This window comes from Scyliorhinus canicula, chromosome 8 (genome assembly GCF_902713615.1).
Source record: "Scyliorhinus canicula chromosome 8, sScyCan1.1, whole genome shotgun sequence".
NCBI classification, from domain to species: Eukaryota; Metazoa; Chordata; class Chondrichthyes; order Carcharhiniformes; family Scyliorhinidae; genus Scyliorhinus; species Scyliorhinus canicula.
The window spans coordinates 6,469,473-6,487,020 of NC_052153.1; the positions used below are offsets into that span (position 1 = coordinate 6,469,473).

The 17,548-nt window shown below is 49.7% G+C and overlaps 1 protein-coding gene across 2 annotated transcripts in view; it reads left to right on the top strand.

Annotated features, from left to right (window-relative positions):
* The window catches only part of mamdc2a (MAM domain containing 2a), a 125,155-nt gene that overhangs the window by 55,318 nt on the left and 52,289 nt on the right, over positions 1-17,548 (top strand). For both annotated transcript variants that reach the window (XM_038804093.1, XM_038804094.1), the window contains exon 6: positions 8,716-8,969. In XM_038804093.1, the coding sequence (XP_038660021.1) occupies positions 8,716-8,969 (254 nt within the window). The remainder of the gene's footprint in view (positions 1-8,715; positions 8,970-17,548) is intronic.

The window sequence follows — 17,548 nt, forward strand, 5'->3', positions numbered from 1 at the left end:
GGAATTTCCAAAGAGGGTTTGCGGCCTCCCCGCTCATCTCTGAGTTTGTGAGTTCGCCAGCGCCAGGGTAGTAAACTCTGCTGGGGAAAGAATGAGGTTTCCATTCATGAATTGTGCTGCAAGTGTTTTATCCCGTGCAATGCTCACCTTGCGTTTTGTGAAGGTCAGCATTTGCGAAAGAAAGAAAAGCTACTAATGTTCTGAAAACTTCAAATGTGGATTGTGACAACATGGACTAGAGAGATTGTAACAATGATCATTTCACAGCAACAGGCCATTTGGCCCCAAACGTTCCTTGCTTGTGAATATTGTTTCATAGAATTTACAGTGCAGAAGGAGGCCATTTGGCCCATCGTGTCTGCACTGACTCTGTGAAAGAGCACCTTACCCAAGCCCACACCTCCACCCTATCCCCATAACCCAGTAACCCCACCCAACACTAAGGGCAATTTTGGACACTAAGGACAATTTAGCATGGCCAATCCACCTAACCTGCACATCTTTGGACTGTGGGAGGAAACCGGAGCGCCCGGAGGAAACCCACACGCACACACGGGGAGAACATGCAGACTCCGCACAGACAGTGACCCAAGCCAGGAATCGAACCTGGGACCCTGGAGCTGTGAAGCAATTATGCTAACCACTATGCTACCATGCTGGGAATATGTCCCACATGAACCCCTTCCTCACCTTCAATCAATTTATATTTCTATTCCTTCTTTATCTCGCTTACCTTTAAATACGTCAGTTCTCGTTACCTTCTTCAGATAGTCAATTCCACTCTGTGGATGAGGAAGTTTCTACTGAATTCCTTATTGGATTTAATAATAATAATCTTTATTAGTGTCTCAAGTAGGCTTACATTAACACTGCAATGGAGTTACTGTGAAAAGCCCCTAGTCGCCACATTCGGCGCCTGTTCGGGTACACAGAGGGAGAATTCAGAATGTCCAAATTACCTAACAAACACGTCTTTCGGGACTTGTGGGAGGAAACCGGAGTGTCCGGAGAAATCCCACACAGACACGGGGAGAACTTGCAGACTCCACACAGACAGTGACCCATGTGGGGAATTGAACCTGGGTCCCTGGTGCTGTGAAACAATGGTGCTAACCACTGTGCTACAATGTCGTCCTTCTCATCCCTCTCCAAAGTCTTGCCTCACACAAACGCCAGTGGAAATCTGGCATTCGGGGCGGCACGGTGGCGCAGTGGTTAGTGCCACTGCCTCATGACGCCGAAGACCTGGATTCGATCTGTTGCCAATTGGCACCGGAGTAATGTTGCCAATTAATAATGATGCCCTTTAGATTCACCAGGTATCAAATGATACCACCACAAGGCTTTATCGGATATCGATCAAAGGACCACGCAACCAGTTAGTCAGTTCAAGTTCAAAGATGGTTTATTTACACACAAGGATTACTTTGACATGCAACACAAAACATTACAAGTTCAACTACACCTAATAACTAAAATAACCTATACTTAACTTCAGGGCCACCTCCTCTATTCAGATGGACAAGGCCTATGTCCGGACCTTGTGTGGCTGGGTGGAAGAAGTGGCTCTGTTTCTGCTGGGCTCATCCGTCTGGTAGCGATCGTTGGTCTTGAACTTGTCTGCCTGGTCGTTATGCTGCACTTGGGTTGGCATAGGCCGGATCCAAGAGAGACCGAGCACATGGCTGTGTCTCTTCTTATCCCTCTGGGATTTCGCGCTCTTTGGGGCGGTCCTTAACTTGGACCCAATAATTCGACAGGCTTCGATCATTGCCTTCGATTTTGGCCAATAAAGGGGCGAGTGCCTTGGTGGCTGGGTGTATCCTTAGCGGCCATTGACCTTGGCTGTTTGGGGTCCCTGAGTAAAGGGAGTGGCACCGATTAGTCTGTATCTATATCGGTTACCTGAGTACAGTCCTTTTGTTCTGGGGAAATGGGCCATTAGAATGCAAACGAGCGGGGGTTTCGATCGTGTCTAGCTATCTGAGTTGCAAATACACACACAAGCTCTGAGTCTGTCTGAGCCCTGGGTTGGCCATAATTCCCATGGTCCTTTGCAGGTGGCCACCTGAGATGGCGACAGACCCTGGCCCCGGGTCACTGTCCGTGTGGTGTTTGCACATTCTCCCCGTGTCTGCGTGGGTCTTACCCCTACAACCCAAAAATGTGCAGTGTAGGTGGATTGGCCACGCTAAATTGCCAGCTTAGTAAAAAAAAAGGAAATCTGGAATTCTCTCCTGCAAAACATTGATGAGGCTGGAGAGCAATTGAAAATGTCAAAACTGAGTTTGATCTATATTTGCTAGACAAAGGGATTAAGGTGGGATAGGGTCACGGAGGAGTACACATGAAAACTCACTGCTACTGACTGAAAAATTACAAATATTAGATCATCACATTGCCTCAATATTTATGACATGGTGGGTCCAATGTTAGAAAAGGTCAAGAAGAATATTGCTGAAGAGAGGGGCATGTTGCTGAAGCTTTTCATCATGCACTCATCAGGACAAATACAAATTTCTAAGGAATCCAACAATTTATACTACAGGAGAAAAAGGGTGCTGATTGATTGGCAAGTCGGCTCTGACTGGACAAGGAGTTGTTGCGGTTTGATTGTTGGACATTTGGTTTTCTTGTATTTGCCCTGATGGGAGATTCAGTAACTTGTCCCCCTTACACCAATATTCAGCTCAAAAAGAGGTTAAAGATATTGAAGGTGGAAAGGAGGGAGATCATAGATAAATGAATCAAATTTAGAGAGGATTCCACCCCCATCCAGATGGATTGCATCATGCATATTTATCCATTGTTGGAAGTGCGATTCCACCGGGATCAACGCTCGAACAGCTCATGTTCTCCATTTGCATTCACAATTTGAGCTCCGGAAGCTGGAGTACAGCTTCGAAATTTGAGAGAAGATCGGCACATATTGGCGAGGTGAGTTGAATTGGAGTAGAAGGAGGCTCATGTTCAGCATGAATGCGCACTGGGGTTTGATAGCCTCCCTCTGTGTACTGCAGGTGTTTTGCAACCAAAGCGGGTTCAGCAGAGTTTTTTTTAAATATTATTTTTATTGGGATTTTTTACAGAAAATATAAAACGTAACGACAAACAATGAAATGCAACAAAATAACCCATAATAACTGTAACACCCCCAGACCGTATCGACGCATGTATCCCATCCCCCAGCACCCCAACCCCAATGAACGACAAAAGAACTTAAAAATAAATTTAAATTAAATAAACAAACATAGTCATCGTCCGCCCCCCCCCCCCACCTTTCTCCCCCCCCCCCCCCCTCCACGGGTTGCTGCTGCTACTGTCCCTGTACCCTATCATTGAGCCAGAAAGTCGAGAAAAGGTTGCCACCGCCTAAAGAACCCTTGTACCGACCCTTTCAGGGAGAATTTGATCTTCTCTAGCTTAATGAAACCCGCCATGTCATTGATCCAGGTCTCCACGCTTGGGGGCCTCGCATCCTTCCATTGTAGCAAAATCCTTCGCCGGGCGGGTTCAGCAGAGTTAAGATGCAGACCAGCCACAATCTAAATGGATGGCGAAGCAAGCTCGAGGGGCCGATTGGCCTCTGCTGGTCCAACGCTGCAGACCCGTCCCTCTGGTTTTGCCGGCACGTATGGGCACAACAGGATGTTTGGCTGGATGTAAATCTGGCATCACATTCGTTCCAGAAACACTCATTTCAATCTCTGTTTGCATGGAGAGACCCTCAAAGTTGTGACTCCTCCTCCTCATTGGAGCAAAGCAGGTCAAAGGGAAATTTAATCAAGGCGTTCAAAATTGTGACGGACCATTGAAAGACCACAGGGTGGCAAAGGAGCCACGGGGAGATAAGGGAGAATTGGTTAAAGTGGCATGTTTTTATGATCGACTGCGCACTGCTGGAATGGGCTGTGGAGACAGGTCTAAAAATGATTTGGAATAGATTCATCAAGGCCATAAGGGTTATGAAGAAAAAGCTGGGAGCGGGACTAATTGGACAGCTCTTTGGAAGAGCAAGCATGGGCATGATGGGCCAAATGGCCTCCTTCAGTGTTGTGTGATTCTTATCAGAATCCACAGAAATGGAAATGTCCTGGGCGGGATTCTCCGTTTCTGAGACTAAGTGCTGACGCCAATGGAGATTCCGTGAACTCTACGACAGCGAAACCGGTGCTGCACCTGGACCTATTCAGTGACTGCGGAGGGGCTAGCACAGGCGCCATGTGGAACACAATCGATTCCAGTGAGAAACGGTGCGGGATTCGCCGGGTCCGTGATTGACCCTCAGGAGGCTGACAAGCTGCAGCCGCACATACACATTACACTCCCCACACACACTCATCCCAGCCGCACATACACATTACACTCCCCGCACGCACTCATCCCAGCCGCACACACACATTACACTCCCCACACACACTCATCCCAGCCGCACAAACACTTTACACTCCCCACACACACTCATCCCAGCCGCACACACACATTACACTCCCCACACACACTCATCCCAGCCGCACATACACATTACACTCCCCACACACACTCATCCCAGCCCCACACACACATTACACTCCCCACACACACTCATCCCAGCCGCACACACACATTACACTCCCCACACACACTCATCCCAGCCCCACACACACATTACACTCCCCACACACACTCATCCCAGCCGCACACATACATTACACTCCCCACACACACTCATCCCAGCTCCACACACACATTACACTCTCCACACACACTCATCCCAGCCGCACACACATTACACTCCCCACACACACTCATCCCAGCCGCACATACACATTACACTCCCCACACACACTCATCCCAGCCGCACACACACATTACACTCCCCACACACACTCATCCCAGCCTCACACACACACATTACACTCCCCACACACACTCATCCCAGCCGCACACACACATTACACTCCCCACACACACTCATCCCAGCCGCACACACATTACACTCCCCACACACACTCATCCCAGCCCCACACACATTACACTCCCCACACACACTCATCCCAGCCCCACACACACATTACACTCCCCACACACACTCATCCCAGCCGCACACACACATTACACTCCCCACACACACTCATCCCAGCTGCACATACACATTACACTCCCCACACACACTCATCCCAGCCCCACACACACATTACACCCCACACACACTCATCCCAGCCTCACACACACATTACACTCCCCACACACACTCATCCCAGCCCCACACACACATTACACTCCCCACACACACTCATCCCAGCCGCACACACATTACACTCCCCACACACACTCATCCCAGCCTCACACACACATTACAATCCCCACACACACTCATCCCAGCCGCACACACACATTACACTCCCCACACACACTCATCCCAGCCGCACACACATTACACTCCCCACACACACTCATCCCAGCCACACACACACATTACACTCCCCACACACACTCATCCCAGCCCCACACACATTACACTCCCCACACACTCATCCCAGCCTCACACACACATTACACTCCCCACACACACTCATCCCAGCCACACACACACATTACACTCCCCGCACACACTCATCCCAACCTCACACACACATTACACTCCCCACACACACTCATCCCAGCCACACACACATTACACTCCCCACACACACTCATCCCAGCCGCACACACATTACATTCCCCACACACACTCATCCCAGCCACACACACACATTACACTCCCCACACACACTCATCCCAGCCACACACACATTACACTCCCCACACACACCCATCCCAGCCACACACACATTACACTCCCCACACACACTCATCCCAGCCACACACACACATTACACTCCCCACACACACTCATCCCAGCCCCACACACATTACACTCCCCACACACACTCATCCCAGCCGCACACACACATTACACTCCCCACACACACTCATCCCAGCCGCACACACATTACACTCCCCACACACACTCATCCCAGCCGCACACACATTACACTCCCCACACACACTCATCCCAGCCGCACACACATTACACTCCCCACACACACTCATCCCAGCCTCACACACACATTACACTCCCCACACACACTCATCCCAGCCGCACACACACATTACACTCCCCACACACACTCATCCCAGCCGCACACACATTACACTCCCCACACACACTCTTCCCAGCCACACACACACATTACACTCCCCACACACACTCATCCCAGCCCCACACACATTACACTCCCCACACACACTCATCCCAGCCTCACACACACATTACACTCCCCACACACACTCATCCCAGCCACACACACACATTACACTCCCCGCACACACTCATCCCAACCTCACACACACATTACACTCCCCACACACACTCATCCCAGCCACACACACATTACACTCCCCACACACACTCATCCCAGCCGCACACACATTACATTCCCCACACACACTCATCCCAGCCACACACACACATTACACTCCCCACACACACTCATCCCAGCCACACACACATTACACTCCCCACACACACTCATCCCAGCCACACACACATTACACTCCCCACACACACTCATCCCAGCCACACACACACATTACACTCCCCACACACACTCATCCCAGCCCCACACACATTACACTCCCCACACACACTCATCCCAGCCGCACACACACATTACACTCCCCACACACACTCATCCCAGCCGCACACACATTACACTCCCCACACACACTCATCCCAGCCGCACACACATTACGCTCCCCACACACACTCATCCCAGCCGCGCACACACATTACACTCCCCACACACACTCATCCCAGCCGCACACACACATTACACTCCCCACACACACTCATCCCAGCCGCACACACATTATACTCCCCACACACACCCATCCCAGCCGCACACACACATTACACTCCCCACACACACCCATCCCAGCCGCACATACACATTACACTCCCCACACACACTCATCCCAGCCGCACACACACATTACACTCCCCACACACACTCATCCCAGCCCCACACACACATTACACTCCCCGCACACACTCATCCCAGCTGCACACACACATTACACTCCCCACACACACTCATCCCAGCTGCACATACACATTACACTCCCCACACACACTCATCCCAGCCGCACACACACATTACACTCCCCACACACACCCATCCCAGCCACACACACACATTACACTCCCCACTCACACTCATCCCAGCCCCACACACACATTACACTCCCCACACACACCCATCCCAGCCTCACACACACATTACACTCCCCGCACACACTCATCCCAGCCAACAAGCTGGCACTGGTTAAGCTGGAGCGCCCATACAGCTGATAGGTCGTCTTGGGGGGTCACCTGTATGACACATGGCACCAGGTTCAGAGCGGGCAGTCAGCAGAGAGTGCGCAGCTGCATGGCTGCCTTGCCGGCTGCGGCAATGGTGCTCTGTGTCCGTCCACCCTGAACCCATAGCCCACCTCCTGGTCCCCCCCTCCCCCACCCCCCACAACTCAGCCGGCCCTGGAAGAAGCCCCCCAACCAGCGGCACAACTGTCAGCAAACGATGGCGATGTTGGACACTCTCCCCCCCCCCCCCCCCCCCCCCCCCTCCCTCTCTCTCAGCAGCCACCACGCCGGTTTCACGATTTTTAAAAGCACAAGTGAACCGCGCCGTCGGGAATCCGGCCCATCGGAGGTGGAGAATCGCGGAGGCCCTGGAGAATACCGGGTCAGGCCGCTAATTATATGCAAGCGGTGCCGACTGTATGTGCGGAATGAAACACATTGACGCGGTTTTCGAGGTGACGGAGAATCGCGATTTGGCGTCAAGTCGGCGCCTGTCGCGATTTTGGCATCTGAAGATATTTCCCGCCAAATCGCATTTCCCGATTTCTGTGTCAGCTAACGGTGAATCCCGCCCCCTAAATCTCATACGTTTAATCTGATACACCTCCTGGTCCCAAATGTTGTATTCCTATGTTTGAGTAACGCAAATCTACCAACCTCGCACAGGATGAGTAAAACTAAACATAGGTTCTGTTTGTTTGAAGATGCAATTGCTAAACAGAAAGATTTACTACAAAGATTCAACAGCTATTGTTAGCAGGAGCGTACAGCGGCAGCTCCTTCACAACATCATGCTGCTAGCTAAATTGAAAGCTCCTCTGAGCAATGCCTGTTGATCACATGGTTTACATCCTAGCTGTCTACTTGTGAGAATATTCTGTGTGAAAACAATATGACAACATGAGCAGATATCTTGTGTTAAACTGCTGAGTGGTGGTGGTGTGTTATAGTTTGCTCTAGGAGTTTGGGTTGCTGTGGCAACATATACTTTTACATGCGTGTTGGAGCCTGGAGCTATGGACACTGACAGAAGAGGCTCCGACTGCCGCTGTTGGTGCCTGTCACTGGTGGGTGCTGATAGTCAATCTACTAATCCACCCAGTTCGGCCACATTTAAGAACGCACACTCCTTGACCATCAAATCCTCAGGTGCGACTTGAACCCTAAGTTTCAGACTGGGAGACAAAGACACTGCCCACTGCCCCACAAGACCTCCCATCACCACTGAGTAGCAGATCAGTAAATCTTGTAGCACAGAAAATATACCTTGACATCAGATTGTCAAGACTGTTAAATGATCCACTTTACAATCGACATTGTTCTTGCAGGTCACTATATGTATGTTGACGCTATTTACACCACAAGTTTACATGAAGTGGCTCATTTAATGTCACCAGTGACAACCTCCGCCCTTTCTGGATGTCTGTCTTTCTTCTACCAACTTGAACAGTCACGGTCCAACTTATTTATCGTCTATACCAAGGACAGAATGGAACATTACGAGGAGGTGTGGAGAGCGAATAAGTCTACGCACAATTGGAGTTTGGTAACGGTGAATATTAAAGCGTCACATCCATTTCAGGTAAATCTTTCTGTTGTACCACAGCAACATGTATCATAGTATATTTACATCATTATATGTAGTTGGGATATTAACGGTGAAACAGTTGAGACGCAAACTTGGGTGTCCAGGTAGGTAGATCATTAAAATGTCAAGAACGGGTACAAATAAATAATAAAATAAAATGTTACTAGAATGTTGGCCTCTATTACGACAGGAGTAGGCTCAAAGGTTAGAAACTAAGCTTCAGGTACACTAACCTCCGTGTAAACCACACGTGCAACACAGTAATTCCTCATTTAGTATTGTAGTTTGATTCTTGAAAAGTGCAGCTTTAAATTAAACATTAAGCGAATCACACTTTCTCATTGCATCAATGAGAAAGCTGCAGTTCGGTTACAAGCTTTCTCGCTATTGAAACATTATACCCCTGTAACTGGACATATAATACATTCCTAAATTTCTATATTTGTAAATAAAATACATTTTGCCACCTACCCCACTCTCTCATACTCACCTCCTTGCCCACTCACATCTTTCATAGAATCATAGGGCGCGATTCTACGCACCCCACGCCGGGCGGGGGGGGTTGCGCGCTGTTCATGCCAGCAGCGACCAGGTGTGGTTGGCGCCCGCGTGAACTGGTCAGATTCTGCAGGCCGCTCGGCCCATTCGGGCCGGAGAATCGCCACTCGACCGGAGCGGCATTTCTCCGAGCGGCCTGTCGCAAAACGCGACACGCTGTTTTGGGGGAATGGGGGTGGGAGAATCGTGTGCGGGTGCCAGGGCGGCGTGGCGTGATTCGCCCTGCACTCCCGCGATTCACCCACCCGGCGTGGGGGTTGGAGAATCGCACCCGTGGTGACCAGAACTGGAGGCAGTTCTCCACGTGGGGGAGTAACCAAAGCTTTTAAAAGATTCAGCATACCATCCCTGCATTTCGCCTCATTGCCTCGATGTACAAAGCCCAAGACTTCCTTTTGCTTTGCTAACTACTCTCCCAATGTGTCCTGCTGCCTTCAAAGGTGGATGCGCATGCACCCCCCAGGTGCCTATGTCCCTGCACCCCCTTTAGAATTCTGTCAGTAAGTCTGTATTCCCTCTCCCCGTCCCTTCTGCCATTGCCTCTCGCTTTTCTAAAAACCTTGCAGTTCAATTCTTGTCTTTGTAATTCTTCATTTTTGTATCTTCATTAATATCTCTATATATGTTTAGAACATGGAGAATGGAACTGTGAAGTGCTCTAACTGTGGTCCAACTAAGATTCTATAGCATGACGTATTAGAGTTGGCATCAATAAAACCTTAAAATATCTTAAATTGTTATGAAACTGTCTCTCGCAAATATGAGCTGATATGTCCCATTATAAATATTAATTTGTTGCGCTCTTTCCATTGCTGCGCTATTAATAATTTTTGGCCTTTTCATTTCGAGTTCCCAGCCCACGTAATTTTTTTTTTAAACATGTGCTTACTTTTCAAGCACATTTTCGATGTCCCGAATGTAGTTTAAGCTTCTTTGTTGTCTGCTTTCGGACAGACTTCAGAAACGCTTAACTGGCGAAATGTGATTTTTTTTTTCCCCTCTCCCTTCACTCTCTCTCTCTCTCTCTCTCTGTCTCTCTGTCTCTCTGGAATGTGTTGGGATGTCTGCGGAGTTGGTGCATGAGAGAAGCCATCTGGCATCTCAGGCAGTTACTGGTACGGTAATATATCCTCATGTCAAGCTTTTCAGCAAAAAAAAAACACCAGAGGGGATTCTTGGATTATGAACTCAGAGTTTCCATAATGAAGGATAGATTTTGGAATGGGCTGCTGGGGATGACTAAAATGGAACAAGTCTGATGGGAACGATGGTTACTTTGAAAGGTTTTTCCATTCAAGCAGGGCTGATTATAAGGGCTTTTAGAATCTCCTGCATGTGTATGTGGGGGGAGGGAGAGCTTCTAATTGACTTCATTTGGGATGAACTTGCTTATACAGTAGTGTTGGTTGGCAGTGCTGGTTGAACTCGATCAACTTTATCTCTTTAAGTCAGCTTTCACCCACTCATTCATTTTTCATTGGGCTAACTGGTGTTAGTTGACACGATATGCAAACATGCAACCAATGAACACTCAGAATAGGACACAACCAATGGCCAGTCAGGACACTCAGAGGTGGCATCACCACAAGGGGGCATGACATAAACACTATCAAAGGGACGAGGCACTCACACCCTGCCTCTTTCCACAGACAGACATCCAGAGAGTTATACAGGGCTGATCAGCAGCATCACACCCCAGCACATGGCTTAGAGCAGGCTGGTACAGTTAGACTGAGTTACTACAGTTAGATTAGCAGAGAGTCCGCCGAGGTCCCATACATGGGTTCGATCCCGGTTCTGGATCACTGTCCCATGTGGAGTTTGCACATTCTCCCCGTGTTTGCGTAGGTTTCGCCCCCACAACCCAAAGATGTGCAGGGTAGGTGGAGTGGCCACACTAAATTGCCCCTTAAATGGAAAAAATTAATTGGGTACTCTAAATTTATTTTTAAAAAAGATCAGCAGAAAGTCGAACTCATTTGAGAACTGTGTTAATAGTTCAATAAACACGTTGAACCCATTTCAGAGTCTGGAGCATCGTTTAGTTAAGACTGCATCAAGTAGCAGCCTGTGTTATCCGATGCAGCACAACACAGCACTGGGCACTATTTTAATTTATCACCGATGCAATGTTCTGAGCTCAGAGGTGCTCCGAATGCATGGAATTGTGGCATTTGGCTGCTTAGTAAGAGTCCATTTGTACCTTTGCTGACTCCTTGAAGGAGAGACCCATTTAATCCTATTTCTTTTAATCTTTGTTGGGATGTGGATGTCGTTGCCAAGGCCAGCATTTGTTGCTTTTCCATCATAACCTACGAACCGAGTGCCTCGCTTGGCCATTTCAGAGGGGGGCGGTTAAGAGTTACCCACATTGCCGTGCGGGCCTGGAGTCACCTGTAGGCCAGACCGGGTAAGGGCGGCAGATTTCCCTCCCTGAAGGACATTAGTGAACCAGATGGGGTATTTACAACAATCAGTAGTTTCAGGGTTGCCTGTATTGAGACTAGCTACATATTCCTGATTTATTCATCAAATTTGAATTTCTATCAGCTGGTGGAATCCCCCAGATGGGCTTTGAACTTGCGACCCACAGAATTAACCGTGGCCTCTAGATTACAAACATCAACACTGCGCCATTTTCGTCCCCGGTGTTTCCCCCCGTACACTTTCCAATGTTTCTTTTTGCAAATCTTTACCCTCTTCTCTTTTTTTTTTTAAATTTAGATTACCCAATTATTTTTTCTATTAAGGGGCAATTTAGCGTGGCCAATCCACCTACTCTGCACATTTTTGGGTTGTGGGGGCGAAACCCACGCAGACACGGGGAGAATGTGCAAACTCCACACGGACAGTGACCCAGAGCCGGGATCGAACCTGGGACCTCAGCGCCGTGAGGCGGTTATGCTAACCACTAGGCCACCGTGCTGCCCTACCCTCTTCTCTTTTTAAACGTTGTTAAGGCGCCAGTGGAGCATTCCATGTGCTCACAGTAAGGGGTAAGTTTCCTGATCGGAGCCTTATCAAAACATCTCATAATTTGGAACACCGTTATCACGGTTCAGATCTACCGGCCGCAGGGCGCCCGAAAGGCAGCACGGCGCGGCCAATGGACGCCGGGAGATCCCTCTTCCGGGATCTATCTGTCTCGCCACGCCTCGCGAGATCTAACGCGATCTGGCGAGACGTCGCAATGTGAATCCCGCCCACTTTCTGCCAAACCTGCGTGAGGCAGTCGGTCTCGCACTAATATGCATTTCCGAGATCTAACCAAGGCGTTGGGATCTAACCCCCTCACCTTGGAGACCTCGGGCGAGCCCCGTTCAGCTCTTGTCTCCACGAACGGGGACCAGGCGGAACGGCACGTTGGGTGCCAGCCTGGCACTGCCAAGGTGCCCAGGTGGCACCGACAGTGTGCCAAGCTGGCATTTTTCACATGACAGTGATGGGCCTGGGGTGCCCTGCGAGGATGCAGGGAGGGCCAAGGACCCCTTTACAGGTGATTTGGGGGCGGCATGTGTCGCAGAGGCTAGCACTGTAGGCAGCACGATAGCATTGTGGATAGCATAATTGCTTCACAGCTCCAGGGTCCCAGGTTCGATTCCGGCTTGGGTCACTGTCTGTGTGGAGCCTGCACGTTCTCCCCGTGTCTGCGTGGGTTTCCTCCGGGTGCTCCGGTTTCCTCCCACAGTCCAAAGATGTGCGGGTTAGGTGGATTGGCCATGCTAAATTGCCCTTAGTGACCAAAATTGCCCTTAGTGTTGGGTGGGGTTACTGGGTTATTGGGATAGGGTGGAAGTGTTGACCTTAGGTAGGGTGCTCTTTCCAAGAGCCGGTGCAGACTCGATGGGCCAAATGGCCTCCTTCTGCACTGTAAATTCTATGAACACTGGGACAGCGGTGCCGAGGACCCAGGTTCGATCCCGGCTCTGGGTCACTGTCCGTGTGGAGTTTGCACATTCTCCCCGTGTCTGCGTGGGTTTCGCCCCCACAGCCCAACAATGTGCAGGGTAGATGGCTTGGCCATGCTAAATTGCCCCTTAATTGGAAAAAAATGAATTGGGTACACTAAACGAAAAAAAAATTGTTGAGTTGGGGCTTGGGGGGGGGGGGGGGGGGGGGGGGGGGGGGGTTCGGGGGTCACATCGGCAGGTCGAGAGATTAGGGTGCCATTTAAAAATGGCATCCCGTCCCTGCCCTGCACTGACAAATTCTGGCATGCGGAACTCCTCACTGTCGAGGTCCACCATGCCAGGCTGGGGAGTCACTGCCAAGTGCCAGTGCTATGATGCTGGGACAATGCGTCATTAGCAATGCCCGGGGGGGGGGTCTGAGTGGAGGTTAGCTGAAGGGAGGGTGGCTGAAAGGGAGGGGGTTGAGCTGGGGAGGTGCTCAAGTGGTCGGGTGCGGGGGTTGGGCCACTCTCATGCATGACCCATTAGTCCCGTGGTGGGGGAGGGTGGGTTGGGATGGCCCTTCTTGATGATGGGTTGGGGCTTCAGTGCTTGTCAACGGGGGAGGGGGGGGGGGGAGAAACATTTGTATAATGGGGAAGAGGGGGTGGGGGGGGCATTGAAAATGGCGGCTTGGCCCCAGTAAGTGTAGGGAGACCGGAATGTTCAGCGCTATACATATTTCATCGTCAAGCCATGAGAATCCACCTTGGCGATATTCCGAGCGCCAGCGAAACGCAGTCCCGATTCTCCGCTGGCGGGAGCACTTAGACTCTAGAACGGAGATTCCCGGCTGATAACTCCAGCTGGGACAACGGCAGGAGTCGGGCTGAGTGAGTGATTTGGTGGGAAGAATGTTTCCCGTAATTTGCCAGTTTCTGTTTCCTGGTTATTTTGTGCGGGTTTCTCTTTTTATTTAACAATGTTTTTCTTACCCTTTGTTTAATTTGTTTCTTCTTTATAGTTTTTCACTGAGTCATTCACGTTGTGATCACTGTTTCTGTGATAGTCACCTGCCTCTCTCACTAACCTGCCTGTCCTGCTTTACTTCCCAGAATGAGATCCAGCACTACTGAAAACAACTTGCATTTAGATGGCATCTTAAATGTGGTAAAATGTTCCAAAGTGCTCATCAGGAGCAATTATCAAACCAGATTTGCTGCCGGGCAGCACGGTGGTACAGTGCTTAGCGCCGCTGCCTCACAGCTCTAAGGTCCCGGGTTCGATTCCGGCCTTGGGTGACTGTCTGTGTGGAGCCTGCACGTTCTCCTCGTGTCTGCGTGGGTTTCCTCCGGGTGCTCCGGTTTCCTCCCACAGTCCAAAGATGTGCAGGTTAGGTGGATTGGCCATGATAAATTTCCCCTTGGTGTCCGAAAAGTTTAGGTGGGGTTACTGGGTTACAGGGAAAGAGTGGAGGCGTGGGCTTAAGTTGGGTGCCCTTTCCAAGGGCTGGTGCCGACTCGATGGGCCGAATGGCCCGTAACAGCCTCCCCGAACAGGCGCCGGAATGTGGCGACTCGGGGCTTTTCACAGTAACTTCATTTGAAGCCGAAACTCGTGACAATAAGCGATTTTCATTTTTTCATTTTTCTGCACTGTAAATTCTATGATAAGGGTATATGAGGGCAGGTGACTATAGCTTGGTCAGTAAGTTTGGTGAATTGGACATTCTGAAGTCTCCCTCTGTGTACCCAAACAGGCGCCGGAATGTGGCGACGAGGGGATTTTCACAGTAACTTCATTGCAGTGTTAATGTAAGCCTACTTGTAACACTAATAAAGATTATTATTATTAACATGTATCTGAAAGAAGCAAAGAGAGGTTGAGTGGTTTAGGGAGCAAACCCCCAGAGCTGAGGGTCTCAGTAGCTCAACACTGCCCGCGGTGAGGTGATTAAAAATCGAGCGATATGCAAAAGGCCAAAAACAGGGGGGGGGGGCGCAGGGATCTGGGAGGGCTGTGACGTCGGAGGAGATTACAGAAATAGGGAGGGGCAAGTTCCCAGAAGGATTTGAAAACGACCTTTATTCCTTGTTAGACTAAGAACCATGCCGTGGAGAAAACATTTTTGAGTTTGTTGCAATGAGCTTACCCTCCTTGACTACTTTTAGAACCTTAGTTAGGCCACACTTGGAATATAGTGTTCGATTCTGGTCGCCACACTACCAGAAGGATGTGGAGGCTTTAGAGAGGGTGCAGAAGAGATTTACCAGGATGTTGCCTGGTATGTGGGGCATTAGCTATGAGGAGCGGTTGAATAAAGCCGGTTTATTCTCACTGGAACGAAGGAGGTTGAGGGGCGACCTTATAGAGGTCTATAAAATTATGTGGGGCATTGACAGAGTGGATAGTCAGAGGCTTTTTCCCAGGGTAGAGGGGTCAATTACTAGGGGGCATAGGTTTAAGGTACGAGGGGCAAGGTTTAGAGATGTACGAGGCAAGTTATTTACACAGAGGGTAGTGGATGCCTGGAACTCGCTGCTGGAGGAGGTGGTGGAAGCAGGGATGATAGTGACGTTTAAGGGGCATCTTGACAAATACATGAATAGGATGGGACTAGAGGGATACGGACCCCGGAAGGGTAGAAGATTTTAGTTTAGACGGGCAACATGGTCGGCACGGGCTTGGAGGGCCAAAGGGCCTGTTCCTGTGCTGTACTTTTCTTTGTTCTTTGTTCATTCCTCTTACTCAAGTGTACCTTTAGCCGTCGTTGTGTTTCTCTGTCGCTTGCCTGTCTGTACAAGTTAAAAGAAAAAAATATCAAATTGGGTCGGTGGTCACTTTCTCATCTCTGTGTTGGAAGGTTAAAGGCCCAAGTCCGTGCAAAAGGGCCTGAGCGTTTAATCTAGGCCAATATTCCAGCACTATATTCCCTGGGTGGAGTTACTGGGTGAGATGTTAAACAGGGGCTGCCTGTTGACACACCGAGACTGTGTGCGAGGTACGTTGGAATGGCCTGAGGATGTGAAAGACATTGAAATAAAACTTCTTCCGTTCTTTCCTCTATCTTGCTTTCACTCTTTGCCAAACTGTAAAATATTTCCTTTTTGATTCCTCGCTCTCAGCCAAAAAGATTCAGTTTTTGAGCCGTTCCCACAGTCTGCCGCTATCGTGGAATATTTGAATAGCGTTCCCATCCCTCTCGCTCATTCCCCCTCTGTCTTGCACGGTTCCTTTTTAATGAGTTTCAGCTAGGCTCGAGAACAAGGCCGGGATTTTCAATCCCTTTCCACCGAATGCAGCCCACAGCGCCTGGCTTCCCGGGGGCCGTGGTTTGCGAGGCCATTGACTTCAGCGGTATTCCGGCAGTGACCAATGGTGGGCCGCCTTCAAGGCTGGAAAACCGGGCAGGCTTGGGGGGAGGGCGAGTATCCTGGCCAATGTTTCTGGAATGGAATCATATTTCTGTCAAAAAGACATGGCTGAGAGGTGACCCGATTGAGGTTGGTGCAATCGGGAAGGGGTTTTACTAAGATGGGCGCAGGGAAGGTGTTTCCACCTTTGAGGGAGGCTAAAAATAGCGGCCATCGATAAAAGAGGGTCACTAGCAAGTCCAGCAGGAGATCCGGGAGCAACCTCTTCACACAGAGGGTGGTGAGAATGTGGAACCCTCTCCCACAAGAAGTAATTGAGGTGAACAGCATGGATGCAGTTGAGTTTTGCTGAAGAAAGAAACATGCTGTCAAAGCTTTTTGCCTTGCACCCATCAGGACAGAATCACAAGAACAGCAAATTTCAAAGGATAGAACAGTTTGAGAAGAAGGCGCTGATTAGTTGGCAAGTGGACTCTGATAGAGGTGTTGCCATGGAGAATGCACCAGTGAACTGTTAACTGCCAAGCTTTTCTTTCAGTCATATTCAAGTTCTGTACTGCCAAGTGACTATAGATGCATTTAAGGGAAAGATAGGCAAACACATGGATAGAGGGATATGTGATGGGATGAGTTGAACAGGGAGGTGGAAGCTCATATGGAGCACAAACACTGGCATATACCAGATGGGCTGAATGGCCTGGTTATGTGATGTAAATCCTGTGTGATTATGATCCATATCAATTTGTGATCG